The 17,018-nt window shown below is 33.0% G+C and overlaps 2 protein-coding genes across 2 annotated transcripts; one reads left to right on the forward strand and one right to left on the reverse strand.

Annotated features, from left to right (window-relative positions):
- The first annotated feature begins 533 nt into the window (after positions 1 to 533).
- Positions 534 to 11,299, forward strand: LOC149903043 (uncharacterized). Its single transcript, XM_090109761.1, has 2 exons — positions 534 to 693; positions 10,134 to 11,299. Exons 1-2 carry the CDS (start codon positions 679 to 681, stop codon positions 11,166 to 11,168), a joined length of 1,050 nt encoding a protein of 349 aa, XP_089965887.1. The 5' UTR covers positions 534 to 678; the 3' UTR covers positions 11,169 to 11,299.
- A 497-nt stretch (positions 11,300 to 11,796) lies between these two features.
- Positions 11,797 to 12,763, reverse strand: Bin1 (histone deacetylase complex subunit SAP18). Its single transcript, XM_090109762.1, has 2 exons — positions 12,511 to 12,763; positions 11,797 to 12,239 (listed from the first exon to the last, which is right to left on the reverse strand). The coding sequence occupies exons 1-2, from the start codon at positions 12,583 to 12,585 to the stop codon at positions 11,835 to 11,837; spliced, it is 480 nt and encodes a 159-aa protein (XP_089965888.1). The 5' UTR covers positions 12,586 to 12,763; the 3' UTR covers positions 11,797 to 11,834.
- Positions 12,764 to 17,018: the final 4,255 nt, after the last annotated feature.

Here is a 17,018-nt window from a genome sequence, read left to right on the forward strand (position 1 = left end):
TTTTCACTCTTCATCTACATATTTCATAAATGAAGTATTTATTATCATTCATGAGGTTCCCTGTTACTTTGTTGTTCTTGTCAATAGGTCATTAAATTTTTATTTCCTTGTTGACGAAAATTACAACCACTGAAAGAAAATCCGAACACATTTTAAAACTTATGATAAAAATAGTTTATGACCTTTCATTAAAAACATTTCTATGCTATCAATTAGTTATTATAACAACAACTGGGAAATAAAGGTATGTTCATAGAATCAATAGTACACTATAAAGATAAATAAATATCGCAATACATGTGGATACAACCAGGTTAATGCTTTAATTAAGATCGCTTACGGCTTATTAATTATATTGAATGCGTCTAAATTCCGCAATTTAGAACTAACTGGGTAAATAAAAACTGGGTTCCAGTCAAATTTTCGTATGAATTCACGAATCGTAATTAATTGGTGCGCTTAGCGGTATCTTCGGAAGTGCAGCCAAATTGTGAAGTATTGTGGTTGATTGGGAGTACATTCGTCGATATATGCCTCTACAGTTGGTCACCTTGCAATAAGGTATGGTGGTCGCGTGGAGCCAGGGCGAGAGTGGGCGACCTCATATAGCTTGCGCGGGACACATTTCCTTTATTTGTTAGTTGTGATCGCCGTGATTGTGTTGTGTGAAAGGACATCATGCGGACATTACTGGTAAGTTAAGGTCAGATTATTTATCAGTTAGGTGTAGGGATGAGCAAAATAAAATAAAAAATCTAGATTTTTTTAGTTATTTTTTTTTGTGAAAAAAACTAGGTTAAAAGGGTTAAATATTTTCAAGGATTATGCTATTACTGAAAAATAAAATAAATATACCTGTAGGTACATTAAATGTTTCATGTAAGTAAATTACAAAAAATAAATTAAAAATATTTCCACATTCTCAGGATTCTTTTATTTTTTGTGAAATAATATCTATTGCCTCATCCTTTTTCAGATTAACAATTCGTTTTATATAGTATTATTAAATTTAAATTAATTCATTAAAAAATAATTGTAAAATTATTAAATATTATAATATCTAGTGAGTGAAATTTTTTGAAAATTTTAATATTAAGGCCAAAAATTTCAAAGTTTATTCCCTAAGATAAATCTAGATCCGCACATACCTAGGTAACATAAAAATTGTATGAAGTCAATTTTCATAATATGTATGTTTATAATAAAACATATTTGTAATAAAACTACATATTTCTTTTGTAATAATATAAACCTAAGCATTCTTATTACAATTGTATAAGATAAATAATTTTAGATTGTTAAATGATAAATATAAAACATAATGAATGCCTAGGTACGCAATAAGTATTCAAGGAACAATATAAAAGCTCTGCGCTCGCGCCTAGCATAATAACAACCATAAATAGTGCAACGCATTCAGGTCATATTACAATCGACATTCATAACGTAGGTATTGATTGCAGGTTAGCCTTGAATCTATCGTGAAGGCGGTTTTCTTCTAACCTCTCAAAAATTTGCCCTTTTTAATTCAGAAAGCGGAACTAATTGTAGCAATGTGCAAACTTTAAACAATTGTCGTATTCATGATTACGTAAAGCACGCAATGGCAAATGTTGGCAACTAGCCCGCTGTTATCGGTAACTGGATTGACTACTAGATACGTTAAAATTTCAACGCAACCGAACTCCATTCACTGCAAATTGTAAGATTTAATAATTAACTATCTATACCGGTCTGGAGCTTGCAATACTTATCGAGTCCATGGGAATTAAGTAATAAAACTGTGATTTTATTTGTTACAATATATTGCCAGTTGTTTAGAAATCGCATTACGCGCATCGAAATTGCACCTGAAGAAATTTTGATTTCGTTACGCCTACTATATATTCGATACGACGAATCTTCGAAAGGAGGAACTTTGAATGCAAACTATACGAAAAGGAGCAACATCACGTTCCAGCGAATTATGTTACGAAATGTCTTTCAATCACCTAAAGGTGAAGTCAGAAACAATACACTAATTTATTTTAATGGTGCCCGCCCAACATCCACAACCACGCAAAATAACAATGTTTAGAAGAACGACAATTGAGCAGAATCACAGAATAAACGTTTTTTATTTTTTATTCTTGCGCAAAAAAAAACAAAAAACAAACATTCTGCTACGAACCTACAGACCGTAAAATCTACATCAATTTACGCGCGCATTTAAATGACAAAATTAACACTTTCAAATATTTCGTTGTAAACATTTGATAATGATCATGTCGGCTTTTTCTTACCAAATTAACACACAAAATTTCATAAAACCGTTTTAATTAGAGCATATCGGGAGTCACACGTGGATTACTTACACAGTCATTGCATACGATATGAATGATTGATTTACAAAATGTACCTATATTGTAAATGTATATATACCTACAATTTGTTTGTATGCCAAATTTAATGTCAAATTATTCTAAGTATAGCAAAAAGAAGCCGAGATCGTGATGTTTTAAATGTACTCATTATGCAGAATATTATCTTAGAGTGATATATTCTAAACTTAATATTATAAAGCTGAAGAGTTTGTTTGTTTATCTCAGGAACAACAAGTCCGTTTTGAAAAATTATTTCGGTGTTACATATAGATAGTCCATTTATCGAGGAAGACTATAGGCTATATATGTTGGTACTGGTTGGTGTTGGACTATAGGCTATATAATATGTTGCCACTATGAGATAAACAGAAGCGGAGACACGCGGGTGAAACCTCGGGACCCAGCTAGTAAATAATAAAGCTCACCTTCATCAACCAATGAATGGCATTGTAATCGACTTTAAGGCCAAGCGCGCACCACGATTTTAATTTTTGCGACACGATTTCAAAATCGCGCTGCAGAAAATCGCAGAGAGTACGGTGCGCGCACAGCGATAATTTAATAGATCATTACTCACTTCATCATTGATTTCGTACAAGTTGCTTGTCTTTATTTACTACTTCGGAGGATAAGAAAAAAAAAACAAAGAAAATTCGTCAATATTGGACTCATCCTTTTACAGCAGATAGAATTGTCAATGGTTTCTTTTATCAGAAATACAATGAACTTCGGATGTATCCCAAAAAATTCTTTTCTTAGAGAATGAAAATTCCGCCAAAAGACCGCCCATTGCGCTTTTTTATTATTTTTTTATTATTGTAACCTTTATGTACTTATTTATATTTTGTTTCTTGCACAATAATAAAATAAAATAAATTCAAACTTTTGTCAGATTACTGAGTTCATGTTTACCAAACAGTACCTACCTATATAACTACGATGTTTACTGTTGGACAGACGAAACACAAGTGAAGTGCCGGCCGAGTGTGCGATTTTATTATCGCAGTGCGCGCGGTATCATACAATTTCATATTCTGCATTTGATTTTCGCGACAATCGCGTCGCGAGCAGTCGCAGCAAAATGTGACAAATCACAATTTTAAAATCGCTGTGATTATTTAATCGCATGTGCGCGCATTGTCATAGTAACTCATACGTTGTATTTCTGCGATAAAATAATCACGCTGCAGAAAGTCGTGGTGCGCGCTAGCTCTAAATCTAATACATATTATAAAGGCGAAAGTTTGTAAGGATGTATGGATGTATGGATGTATGGATGTATGGATGTTTGTTACTCTTTCACGTAAAAACTACTGAACCGATAACAATGAAATTTAGCACACATATAGAGGGTAACTTGGATTAACACATAGGATAGTTTTTATCCCGGAAATCCCACGGGAACGGGAACTATGCGGGTTTTCCTTTGCAAACGCGGGCGAAGCCGCGGGCGGAAATCTAGTGATACATATTCGTTCGATTAAAAAATCATTTCTTTATGACTCTATTGACATTGGCCGCTGTCCCAAAATACGGTCAAGAGTACTTGTTTTAATTAATCTCTCATTACACGACTTACATTTTAACATATTTTTTATGCATATCATTGGTCATACATCATTAGCATATACATGTTTTTTTTTTATATTTTGTTAAAATAATGATTGAGTATCGAGGTTTAGAAATAAATACTGTATTTTATCTCTAAAATTTAATTAAATTGAAAGGACATATTTGCATATATATCCAGTTTTCCTCACTGGTAAATAATATAAGGATTGAAGATATATAGGTACTACGTGGGCCACACTGAAAGTTTTGCGTAACTAATAAATAAAACAATTTATTTGTCTAATATTATATTTACTACTTTTTAAAGTATTCTCCGTTACATTTAAAACACTTTTTCATCCGTTTAAACCATTACTGGAAACATGAGGACCATTGGTCCGAGGGTATGTTTTCTGCGTGCTGTTTGAAAGCAACCACGGCCTCTTCTGGCCTCGTAAATGTCGAACCACTCATTGAATCATAGATTTTTGGGAAAAGGAAGAAATCGCAAAGTGCTAGGTTAGTACTGCGTGCGGCACGAGTCACGTGCTCTATATTTTCAGAAGCCAAAAATGACTTTGTTTTGTTCGCGGTGTGCGCCGAAGCACTGTCATGGTGCAACAAGATGCGACTTCTAGGTCGCTATTCTCTTATTTTTTCTAAGACATTGGGCAAACAAATAGTGGTGTACGGTGTACCACTCGGCATTAACAGTCTTTTGTTACTCAAGTGGGATAGTGCAGACAGGATTCGTCTTAGAGAAAAATAATGCAATCATTTGTTTGCCAAACCCTTCTCGCCTGCCTCAATTTGGTTGGGTTGCTGTCACTTTCAAACACCCACAAAGAATATTGGTGTTTACTTTCTGGAATATAACCATATATTCATATTTCATATCCTGTCACGATATTATACACGGCATTAGAATGTCCGTAATTGTACTTAAATAGCATTTCTGAACACCAATCTACTCGATGTCGTTTTTGTTCTGGAGTGAGTTTGGGAGCAATCCACCGACAACCAAGCTTCCTAACTTTGAAATGTTCATGTAAAATTTTCTGAATTTGTCTCATACCAATCCCCAAATGTCCTGGAATCTCCTAATAAGTGATATGGTAATTTTCTTAAATTAGTCGTCTGACGGTAACCATATTTTCCTCCGCGATCGCAGTTGAGGGTCGACCTTCAGGAATTTCATCATGGAGAGAAACACGGCCGCGATGAAATTCAGCATATCAATGCCTTACAGTGCTCAAATGAGGTGCTTCCCTCCCAAAAGTATTTTGAAGGTGAGGAGTGCAAGCTTTCGGAGAAAGCGAACTTTTAAAATCATTAAAAATCATCGCCCTAAAATTGTTTCGTGTTAGTTCCGTTTTTGCTACGGACAATGAACTTCAACTTGAGATAAAAAAAAAATTGACAAGCGCTTCCCCCCAAATTTTTTTTCCTCAACTTATGAGACTTCATATGTTAAAAAAATATAACACTCGAAATTCAAACATTTATGGGTGGCCAGAAACGCAAAACTTTTAGTGTGCACTAGGTAGATACAGCATATAGCAGCACGTATTCAAAAGTTATGTCTATAATTCGATACGAATCAATGTAAAAATTTCAGTACATAGAGCAACATAGAGTACTATTGTATTTTTATTGTTACTCTACATACATTTTTAAGTAGAGACTTTTACGCAAACCTATTTGTACGTACAATGAAGTAACGTTATAGCCTGTCAAATGTTCTTTTGTTATTGTATTAGCCGCAACTTAGTAAAGAGATTCGGTATTATTTTTAAAACTCTGAACTGATCCAACTTTTTAGTGTCTAATTAAACTTAAACAGTGCTGTAATAAACTGTCTAAGCAAAGCTTGTATAGAAAATAATTGTATAGAAACATAGAAAGCAGTCTTTAGTCCCTGACTATATTTCTCTTATTCCAGAAAGACGAATTCATCAATCTTTTTTTGAAGTGATATTTCTTTAGGCGTGTTGAGAGTAAAATCTCAAGTCGTGTCATGGCAATACCATCACGTCATGGACTAAGACGATGATTTTGTTATCTTTGAATCTTGTCAAAGATGTTTCGCTCCTGACATGTGTGCTCGACACATATTATGCTCTATTATGCTCATTTTAATTCGGGGTGATTTAAACATTTTTGTTCAATTTCACTTCTACAAAAAAGTCGATATGTTGTCGAATTGTATAATTATAGCTACGTTACATAAGTGCCTATAAAAGTCAATGTTAAATACTTAAGGTCTCAGTGTCTATAAATAAACATAAATTAACCATGTATGCTACTTACCTACATACTTACAGACTTACAGACAGGAAGCAAGAAATAAATAAAAGTTGACTAGGGTCCATCAGATGATTGACTTCCGCAGTCCATTATTTGCTTTTTTTCAAAGTTGTGAAAAATTAACCGTTTTTCAGTATTTTTTATATGATCAAAAAATAAGTGTTTTTCCTACATTAATAATATAAATGGAACTGATTACGTTAAGCTATAAACAGCGGAAATATTGCTTCTTATAATTTATTTATTGCAGAGAATTGTAAGAATGATTTAATTCTAACAGTGCCATTTATTTATGCCTAACATAAAACCAGTTTAATAATGCTTTACTTTTGTTTATTCTCAGTAATATAGCGTTTGTTTCTATATTTGTCAAATGGCATACCTAATGCCACAAATTAATGTAATTCTGTAATATAGTCAACAACTTTACAGAAACAATAATATTTCGTTAAATTAACAAGAATCAAACAAAAGACTTCAACGCGCTGTTTTCGTGATGACACGTGCATCTTAATGTTGTGATACCAATCGCAATTTGTCAAAACAATGCACAATAAAGTTCATGCTTTACATTATTTAAATAGAGCAGAATACCAGAGTATTCAACTGATTATTTGCTTATTAACATATAAAAGAATATTCAATTAAATCTCTTTTCAGAATGTTTTTATTTACCAGTTACCTACTGCATTAGTTGGCAAATACTTTTATTACATGTCTTCTAATCTTTAGATCTTTATAAAAACCTGTATTAATAATCAATTATAATAAAAAACATATGACGGTCAGAGTTAAGTAGGCACTTAAATGCATATTAAATATACCAGAACTATTTTATACTGCAGTAATGCGGAAGTTTATGAAGGTGTACCTATCTAATATTATCTAGTTATTAATCTTTTATGTCAGTCATAATTTAATTTACATATTTTGATATATTTATTATAATCGTATTCGAATATAATATACTTTACCTTTTCGTTTCTGACTGACCGGTTGGCTTGGTAGTGATCCTGCCTTCTTAGGCAGAGGTCTTGTGTTCGATTCCCACTCAGGGCAAACATTTTTGTGCTGAACATCATCCTATCAAATAATTACTCTATCTAGTATCTATTGGAGTGTACGTACATGTACGTAGCAAGGCTAAATTGACATTATCAACCATGTTATTCTACTTTCCAGATAGAACATAATTTTGCTTAATACCACTGTAGAATAAAATTAATGAATTCAAAATTATATGAACAACTTTTTTTCAATCGCCTTGCAATAGTTCCAGTATACACATACGTATAAATACGACAAATTATATAATAATTGCAACAACCGGCACTAACATTTTTGTTTAATATGAAGGTATTTTTATATCCAGCTTCTGGAAGTTGTCTTGCCACATAAAAAAGTGGATTTCAATTCCAAATACGATTTACATTTTGGATTGAAACACACACGCATATAAATGCCAAGTAAATAAATGTTACAATTTATATCACATTGTAACGAGACACGACCTTGACTGGCGGAAGCTTGAGTCGCCGTCCTTACGACTTTCATATTGAGGCTTGACGAATTCCAGGCAAACCTATATTGCCTGATGGTAAACTTCTTTCTATAACGGTTTTAAACTTTTAAGCTTAAGAATAAATGTGTCTAAGTTTAAAAAGTATGGAAAGGAGAGTATCTCTATAAATCTTTATATGTTACTTGCGACCCGCCCGCGTCTTCGACCTCTTTATCTGAACCCAATAAATTATATGTATATACTTTTAGTATATAATTTTTACATATTTATTACATAATTTTTATATAATTTATACTAAAAGTATATAATTTATTGGGTTCCTCTCTCGAGAATCACTCAGTCTATTAAAAAAAAACCGCATCAAAATCTGTTGCGTAGTTTAAAAGATTTAAGCATACATAGGGACATAGGCACAGAGAAAACGATTTTGTTGTAGACTATGTAGTGAAGTGATTATGGAATAAAATCGAAAAAAATTTCAATGGCACAACTCCCTAATACCTACTACTCCCCAATTTAGAAACTAAAGTTTTTTCACGAATAATATGAATTACATATTATGAATTTCATTACATTAATTATAGCCAATTAATCGAATTATTTTCTTTTTATTCACTTACTATGTCCTCACGTTCCACCAACTATTCTGTCATCGTCAACACCTCTAGGTACATTAAAGAGTAGATACTGCCGACGTCTTAATTACTTCCTCAACCAATTAAATTACTTACAGTTTTTTATACTTAAAACTTTTTAATCCACTAACACGCATACATATGCAACTAACCAACCTGCAGAGTGCAGACATAAGATCATTAGAAAAAGCGGCCAAGCGTATACCGAACCATAGGAACAAGGTTGCGTAGTATTAAAAGTATGTTTTTACAAATATGTAACATTTAAAACAAAAAAAAAATGTTAATAATTAGTAGAAGTAACATGAAAAAAAAATCAAATCTTCAAAATATAATAGTAGATAATAGGTGCACAAAGCATAATATTGTCTATAAAATAATAAATACATCACAGATTAAAGTTTAAATAAGAACTGTGTAAGAACTAGTAACTCATTCGTAGTTACTTTTTCTTTTAACCATTTTGTTACAGAATCCTAAAAAGTATGTAACTAATGATCAATTAAGCAAATTACAGTGAATAATTAATAAACCGTTTTAGAACGAAGCGAAGTGAAGCGTGTGAGTTACGAACAAACACATGCGATGTATCCTTATGTAAAACATGCTTATTTGAATACTGAAGTTTCATTTGGTTTGATTACTGACATAATATGATAATTCAGTTCATCCATGAATTCATAGTACTAATAATAAAATAATTTTCAAGAAGATTCCTACGTTCGTAAAGTTCTATAGGTTACCTTTTGTTACTAAGGTCACAAACATTTTTGGTATCAAGATAAATTAGTCCTAACTACATAATAATAATTAGCCTATTGAAGTACCTACATAATGCTTAGCGTGCGCTTAAATTTTTTATGGATTTAAGTTTCACGAAGGCACAGAAATAACAAGTAGCTACGAAGGTTTGATTTAAATACAATAAAATTACGCGGTAAATACAAATACTTTTATGAAATAATGAGATACGTTTACACTGTTTGTTTTCACAATAAATAACACTAAAATAGCTTATTTCCTGACCATAAATTGTAAATACATCGTCTCATTTGAATATAATGGACCAAAATTATTAGTTTCATAACGAAAATGGGAAATTATATCAAATCCATGTTCTTCGCGAATTAAATCGATTTCTTCCTCGTAATTAGGTGTTATAATCGATTTCTTACTCGATAAACATAACCTCGCGTGCGAGATTTCGGCGCAAATAGACAATTATTTTTCTACGAAATCGTGAAATCAAAATTGAAATTCAACATCGATAAATATTAATATTACCTACAATGTGTAATAGCACGATCACAGATAAACATCATGAATTATTTAGTAAGCAATAAAACGTTGTAGCGTTTCATATTCTATCATCTGGCTATAGGTACCTATATTAAAATAAGAGACAAAGTCGACCAGAGCACAGCCGGTCAATCAAGTCAGGTGTTAATGCTGCATTGCTAGAACACGACAAGGCCCATTACACTCGAAACTCGAAAGTATGCAATATTCGTTGCGAAGTACATTCCGATTTAATAATATAATGTCAGTCACGTCATAGACCCTGATATGGAGCATTATTTCTCTAGGCTCTACAGTTTAGGAAATCGTTTCTTACTAAATAACATAATAACTAATAAGAACCTGACATTATGAATAGTAATGGTATTCTCTATATTATTAGGTACACACCTACATAATACGAATAAATTTAATCCGCTAAAATCTAGTTAAAATAATGCTATTCTGTATTTTCAGATATTAACGCTGTGTGCAGTCACAGCCTACGCACAGTATGACGGCCCTGCACCACCAAGACTTCAGATTCCTGGTGCTATCCCTGTAGGCGGCCCGAGACAAGGAGGCTTCCGTCAAGGAAGACTTCAAGCTGGACAGATCCCAGTCGCAAGAGTAAGGAGACCGGGACTCGCGAGACCATCCTTCAAATCCGTGGACGCCGCGCCCCGGCCGAGCCTTCAATCCATCGAAGAACCCTCCAAACCAGTCACAGAGGAACCCGAAGATGAAATAGAAATCAACACTCCAACCGCGTACGCCAACTCTTATTCTACACCCGAACCTCAAAGTGATTACTTCGACATCACCACTACATCGCAACCCAAACCACCCAGCGCTTTCAATTCTTCACCATACGCCCAGACTACCCCATCTATCCCTAAATTCGAAAACGTGAGGCCCACACAGTACCGTCCTTTATTACCACAATCTTTCAGCCCGAACAGAAACGAACCACAACCAAGACCACAACCAGCGAGACTGCAGCCACTCTCAAGCAGGCCACAGCGCCCGTCAATCCGCCCAGAGCCAAAACCATTCGCGGAAGAGGAAGACATTCAACCAATCAGACAATACAACAGACCTCAAGAGCCTATTCGTCCAGCCCCTGTAAAAAGCGTACCGAACAAATACGCGTCAACTCACCCTAGGGAAAAGAAACCCGTTGCACAAATCATCCGTAAGTTCACAGATGAAAACGAAGATGGTAGCATCACTTGGGGATTCGAGAATGATGATGGCTCATTCAAAGAAGAAACTATTGGTGTGGACTGTATCACAAGAGGTAAATACGGTTACGTAGACCCCGACGGTCTCAGGAGGGAATACAATTACGAGACAGGTATCGCCTGTGACAAGACCAAAGAAGATAAAGAACAGAAGGGCTTCATAGACTATCAAGAAAATAAGGCAGTTTTGCCAAATGGTATCACAATCGATCTCAATCAAATGGGCAAAAAATCAAAGAGGCCATTTAGATCACCCAGTAATCATTAGAGTATTAGCTTTTAACATATATTTATTTTAGGATTGTAATTATAAGAATGTTTCTCTTGTTATTTGGTGTATCTGACACTAAGTTTGGAGAGCGATGGAAATAACAACAATAAAATTGTCGTAAAAATTAACTTGTCTTTTATTACCTACATGTGTTCGTACATAATTAATTATTACAAAATGTTTTGTATATATAAAAGATGCTATAGTATGTAATACTCTGTGATACATACATTATCCTCTCTTATAAGAATAAATTTATCTGTAATGCTGTGCACTATGCATTATCCACTTTACAAAAAATATCACACAGTGACAAACACTAGTCAATATTATTATTTTAGATACAAATTCATTTTTGTATTTATACAGAGGAATCCCAAGTAGTTGTAACAAACAGATAGATTTTAAAAGCATAATTATCAAGAACTTATTTCTTTACAAAAGTCTTGCAGTCACATTTTGATCAGATATTTAAAAATATTTTTTATACATAGGTTGCCTTAAATTACATTAGCAATTTATCTATTCAAACATCTACAATAATGATAAAACAAATTTGTTCAGTTAACTTCTCATTTAATAATCATACAAAATCTAGGGCAAGGTTCATAAGAAAAAATTGAACTACCTTAAAATATTTTATTATAATTCACTTCCTTAATTTTAATATGGGCGATTATTCATATAAGGTTGTGGCCGTCTCATTGGTGGAGGCATTCTATTAGCTGGTGTGATAGATATGTCCAAATAGTTTCCAATTTGAAATTTAACTTGCGATAGTGTTTTGTTATCGTCATTACCCCGTTGTCCTGAGCAAGTGACGCCAATCTCTCTCATACGATAAGTGGGTGTCCTCATATCTGGGTATACAATTGCGAAATCGAAATAAGTTCCCTTACGTCTTGTCTCAGGGTTCACTTCTTTGACGAGACTAGTGAGTTCCCGCAGTGTTGCATCCATCCATGTGTAGATTTGCAGTTCATTTTGTGGTACACCGCCCCTTGCATAATCGCTTGGTGAATTGTGTCTGCCAGTTGAACAGAATACTCTCAGCAACAGAGGACATGTCTGCAAGAAGATAAAAAATTTGCTTTTAATATAAGTTTTATGAATGAGGATTTGTAGTTTGTGAAATACAGATAATATCAATTAACAAAAATAATGGAATGTAGCAAGCAATGTAGTAAAGAATGTAGTAAAATCGAACGGAAACTCTTCTGGCTTTCAAAGTAATGTTGTGATTAAAAATGCCATATCTAAAGCAGAAAACAAGTAAACATGATGAGCGAATATGAAACTCTTTTAATGTTATATCTACTCTTATCGAAAAATTTAATACCTTTTCTCTATCCACTGGTTTTTCTGCTGGTTTAACCTCTTCAACAACCATTGATTCGAGTCCCGCCATTTTCATTCCCGTCACTTCTAGCGGTTTTCTATATATCACTCCAATTAAATATGTAAGAAGAGTATCGCAACAAATCACTTTTTGACTAATTATTTCAAATAATAAACAACACGTTTAGTTTACGATAAACAAACAATCTTTCGGCTTTTTGCGTCCAGTTCCAAAAGTCAATAAATTGACAAATGACAATTCGGTATTGACTTATGACTATTGGTAGCTTTGGTAGCGTTCAAAAATGTTATGTCAGTAAAATATGCCTACGAACCAAGAAGCTTATATCTAATACACTGGAGATTGCACTATGACCATTAACTTGTCACAAGAAAATATAACCTTGAATGACGTCAGTGCTGTTTTTTGTCTCTTTCTGTGGGTGACCACACTGGTTTGTATATTCAGGATTTTTCGAAATAAAAAAAACTAAAAATCATGGTCTATAAATAATAACGACATATATTTTTAACAGTATTTATATTATAATATTACTGGTCAACTTACATGAATAATAATTATCATCTTTATAGGTACATACCATTTTAATTGGTAGAGAATGATAGTTTTAAATAACGCTTGATAACTTTTGATATCATACTACGATTTTTTAATTAAAATGAGTGCTACATACATTAAAACATCGTTTTGGTTACTCAAGCTTCAGTCTAAAACTTTTCAATATTCCAAAGGGAGAGTTGCATCGCTAGTGTTGATGTGTGGTAACGATATTACAGTTCTCAGAAATTCGTATGTCTTTCAGGAGCTGTACTTACGGTTACTAATGGTTTCATGGTGGTTAATTATAATATAATTAAAATTACTTTATCAGTTGAGACGCAGTAACAAGAATGTGGTAAATAAAAAGGTATAGCACTTTTCAAAAGGTATTTTTTTTCTGGACCGTAATCCTCAGGCTTATAATGCAAACTGCATATTCTGGCATGTTGATAAATTTTACCCTTGATAGGCACTATGGACAGCCATTTATTTCTTTTTATTTCATTTTTGGAAAGCTGAAATACGTAAAACAAAAAAATATTAGGTTAAAAAGTATAAATTTCAATGTAAAAAAGAACAAACCACAATATGTGAGTGCAATACCGATGTCGTGTGTTGTTTCATTACTAGTATAAAAAATTTTAAAATGGTGTTCTAAATGTTCATCATAATATTGTTTAGCAATATATTATCGTCGCTATCCGTAAAAACCCATCATCATGGTTACCTTACTTGTCAAATTTGTTTGTTGAAAACTTGTCGAAAAATGATGAAAGTATTAGGAAAAGAACTTATTTAACATGATTGCTTAGTAAAATGATGATAAATTTGACGATTTTTGCCATTAAAATGATTCTAAACAGGTAAATGCATGAGTATTGAGGAATATTGTAAATAACGTAAATATACACTTGCCTGTGAAATTATAGGCCAGAATTTGGTGTCCAAAAACTTCTGCAATTTTTCACAATGCAATACATTATTAATATTCGGAAAATATTTATTAAATACGCAACAATATTAACTTAAATATTCGAAGCGACGCAATTTTTTTGACACTTATGTCATATTGTCAAAGTGAGAGTTGCTACAATTTTACTATGGTAACTACCCATAATCAGGGAATATCGCTTTTTAATAATTGGTTCAGATACTTATTTTATTTAGCATAAATAATAATTGTCTCATCCAACAATGCTTCTGAATGACGTTGTTGGCAATTTATCAACAAACTCATGTACAAAAACTAACCTTTTGCACAGAATATTACAGCATACATAGTAGCCTTGGGAAAACTTCGTATTAACAGTGGCAATACCAAGTTAGGTGTGAAAGTGATAGAACACAACAATTTTCTTGTTACACGTCAAATGTTCATACCGAAATCTCCAGTGTATAGATATAAGCTTCTTGCTACGAACCCAATAAGACATGTTGAACGTCATTGTAAGATTTACTATAAAAATGATTTAATCTTGAATTAACCCTTATTCAAACGCGAGCCTGTGGAGGAGCTAACAAAAAAGTAAGATACGTTCCTGGGTAATTTTGGGTCGTAGATTTCAAAAATACACACAAAAAAGGGGTTAGTGGGGGGAAGTACCCTCTTTTCGGTGGGAAGTATATATCCCGTCATCTGTTCTCTCTTGTAAAAAGTTTGGATAGGTGGGAACTATAGCTCCCAGTGTCCACTCCAGACATCAATATTTTAAAACACTAGTTAGTTGCCCTGACTCCACTTGTGAATTTAATGTTATCGTAAAAAATTATAAAGATCAAGTTTTTTAATAAAGGAGGTGAAAGTACTCACCAATGCAAGTTTATTTTACTGAGGGAAGAATTCGGGAATTGAAAAATGAATGACTTCAACATAAAAATGGCATTTTTCTAAAACAAAATAAAAACAATAGGTAAATACTAATGTATTGAGTTACGATATTTAATTATCTGATCAGGAAATAACGAATAACAATAAATAAGTTGCCTAAACCAACTAAAAAAGATTTTTTAGACACACAGATTTTATATATAGAATTTCCGAATGTCGTTTGCAGTGACGAACACTGGGATGATATCTTCCCACTTAAAGACTTAATTTCAATCGACTCTACCAAGGTATAAACGAAAGATTCTGGGCATATTTTTACGTTTCACGCAACCGTAATATAGTCTAGTTTACATAGCTAGAACTCAAATCTACTTATCTAATTTTTTTTGAGCACTACACCAAAAACGTAGAGGGAGAATGTACTAGAGATCACATCGGCGTATACCCGAACGAGATGGCGAATCCTTACGTCAATGTTGCCAACTATTACAAAAACTTTTTATCCGAAAAACTGGCAAAATATCTATAAATGTTTGGGTATTTTTTTGTAAGATAGGTTTATGAAGAAAAAGACAGATTTGAAAAGATTTTGTTATTTATTAACTTAACTAGCGACCCGCCCCGGCTTCGCACGGGTGCAATGCTGATACTAAATACACTACAGAAAAATTATGAACGTTGTATATAAAAACATAGCGGCCCGCTCCGGCTTCGCACGGGTATAAAATATATAGCCGGGCGGCTGGCCGGTACCGCGGCAAACGCTACGTCCCGCAATTTTTAAATCTATACTAATATTATAAAGAGGAAAGGTTTGTATGTATGTATGTATGTATGGTTTTCACGCATAAACTACTGGGCCGATTTTGATGAAATTTGGCACAACCTTTTATTGCGAAATATGTACCACGGGCGAAGCCGGGGCGGACCGCTAGTATATATATATATATTCACTGTTGTATTGTATTGGTTCTTTTTCCACACCACCTGTGAGGTAAGAACCTTAGGTGCGTTTTTTTTAAAGAGGTATCCCCAGTAGGCCTAGTCCTCCTTTTTGGCATGCATCAATATCTGGAATAAATCGGACATAAGGTAGTTTATATTATATCTTATTATATAATTATTATATATAATTATAATATCTATTTATATTATATAGAAAAAAATTTGGACTTTGTATGGAAATCTGTCAGCTGATTAGCGAAGTTTCCTTACAAAGTCCAATTTTTTTTTACAAATTCAGCAAAGTTGTAGAACAAAAGTTGTTCAGTTTCATGAGTAGAAGCTCCTGTCTAAATTTTTCAAATGTCTTACCTTTCACCTTGTATATCTATATCAAATGAACAATGTATTCAAGGTATTTAATTGGTTAAGTATTAATGCTGTATTGGTTAAAATCGCTTCGAAAATTAGCCATTATTTGTCGTAAAAAGTAAATGACAAAAAAAGTTATTGTCCATAAGAGATAGACATATACCATCGCGGACTTTTCTGTAGACCTTTTCAATGTGTATAATACTTAGTACATTATTTTGATAAAACTCGTAGGGTTCAGCCAGCGTTTGCAATGTAAGCGGAAAAAATGTAAATTTTTACGACATCACATTAGAAACCTCAAAAATAACAGTACTTCTCCACTATTTAATGGGTGTTATTATACATATAAACCTTCCTCTTGAATTACTCTATCTATTAAAAAAAACCGCATCAAAATCCGTTGCGTAGTTTCAAAGATTTAAGCGTACAAAGGGACATAGGGACAGAGAAAGCGACTTTGTTTTATACTATGTAGTGATGACTAATACAAACATAAAAAAAATCTTATAATTAAGAGTTAAGGATGGTGTTGAATCCTTGACCTTCAAAATTATTGACCTTTAAATAAAATTAACTTGTTATAAAAGTTGCGTACCTTGTCATCCACCTCAGACATTTTTTTTGTTGCATAGTGCATCCTAACTTTTATATATTTTCCGCAGATGGATTTAATTAAAAGTGAATAGTGACAGTCTAAAAATAATTGATTTTTAAAATGATCACTTATTCTTGAAAAAAGATTTTCATTAAGGCATCTTTTGAGACATTCTTGAGAAATAGTATGAAAATAATTTTTCTTACT

This window comes from Colias eurytheme, chromosome 14 (assembly GCF_061535395.1).
Source record: "Colias eurytheme isolate Ceu_HAF_F1 chromosome 14, ilColEury1 Martin Lab GWU primary, whole genome shotgun sequence".
NCBI lineage: Eukaryota > Metazoa > Arthropoda > Insecta > Lepidoptera > Pieridae > Colias > Colias eurytheme.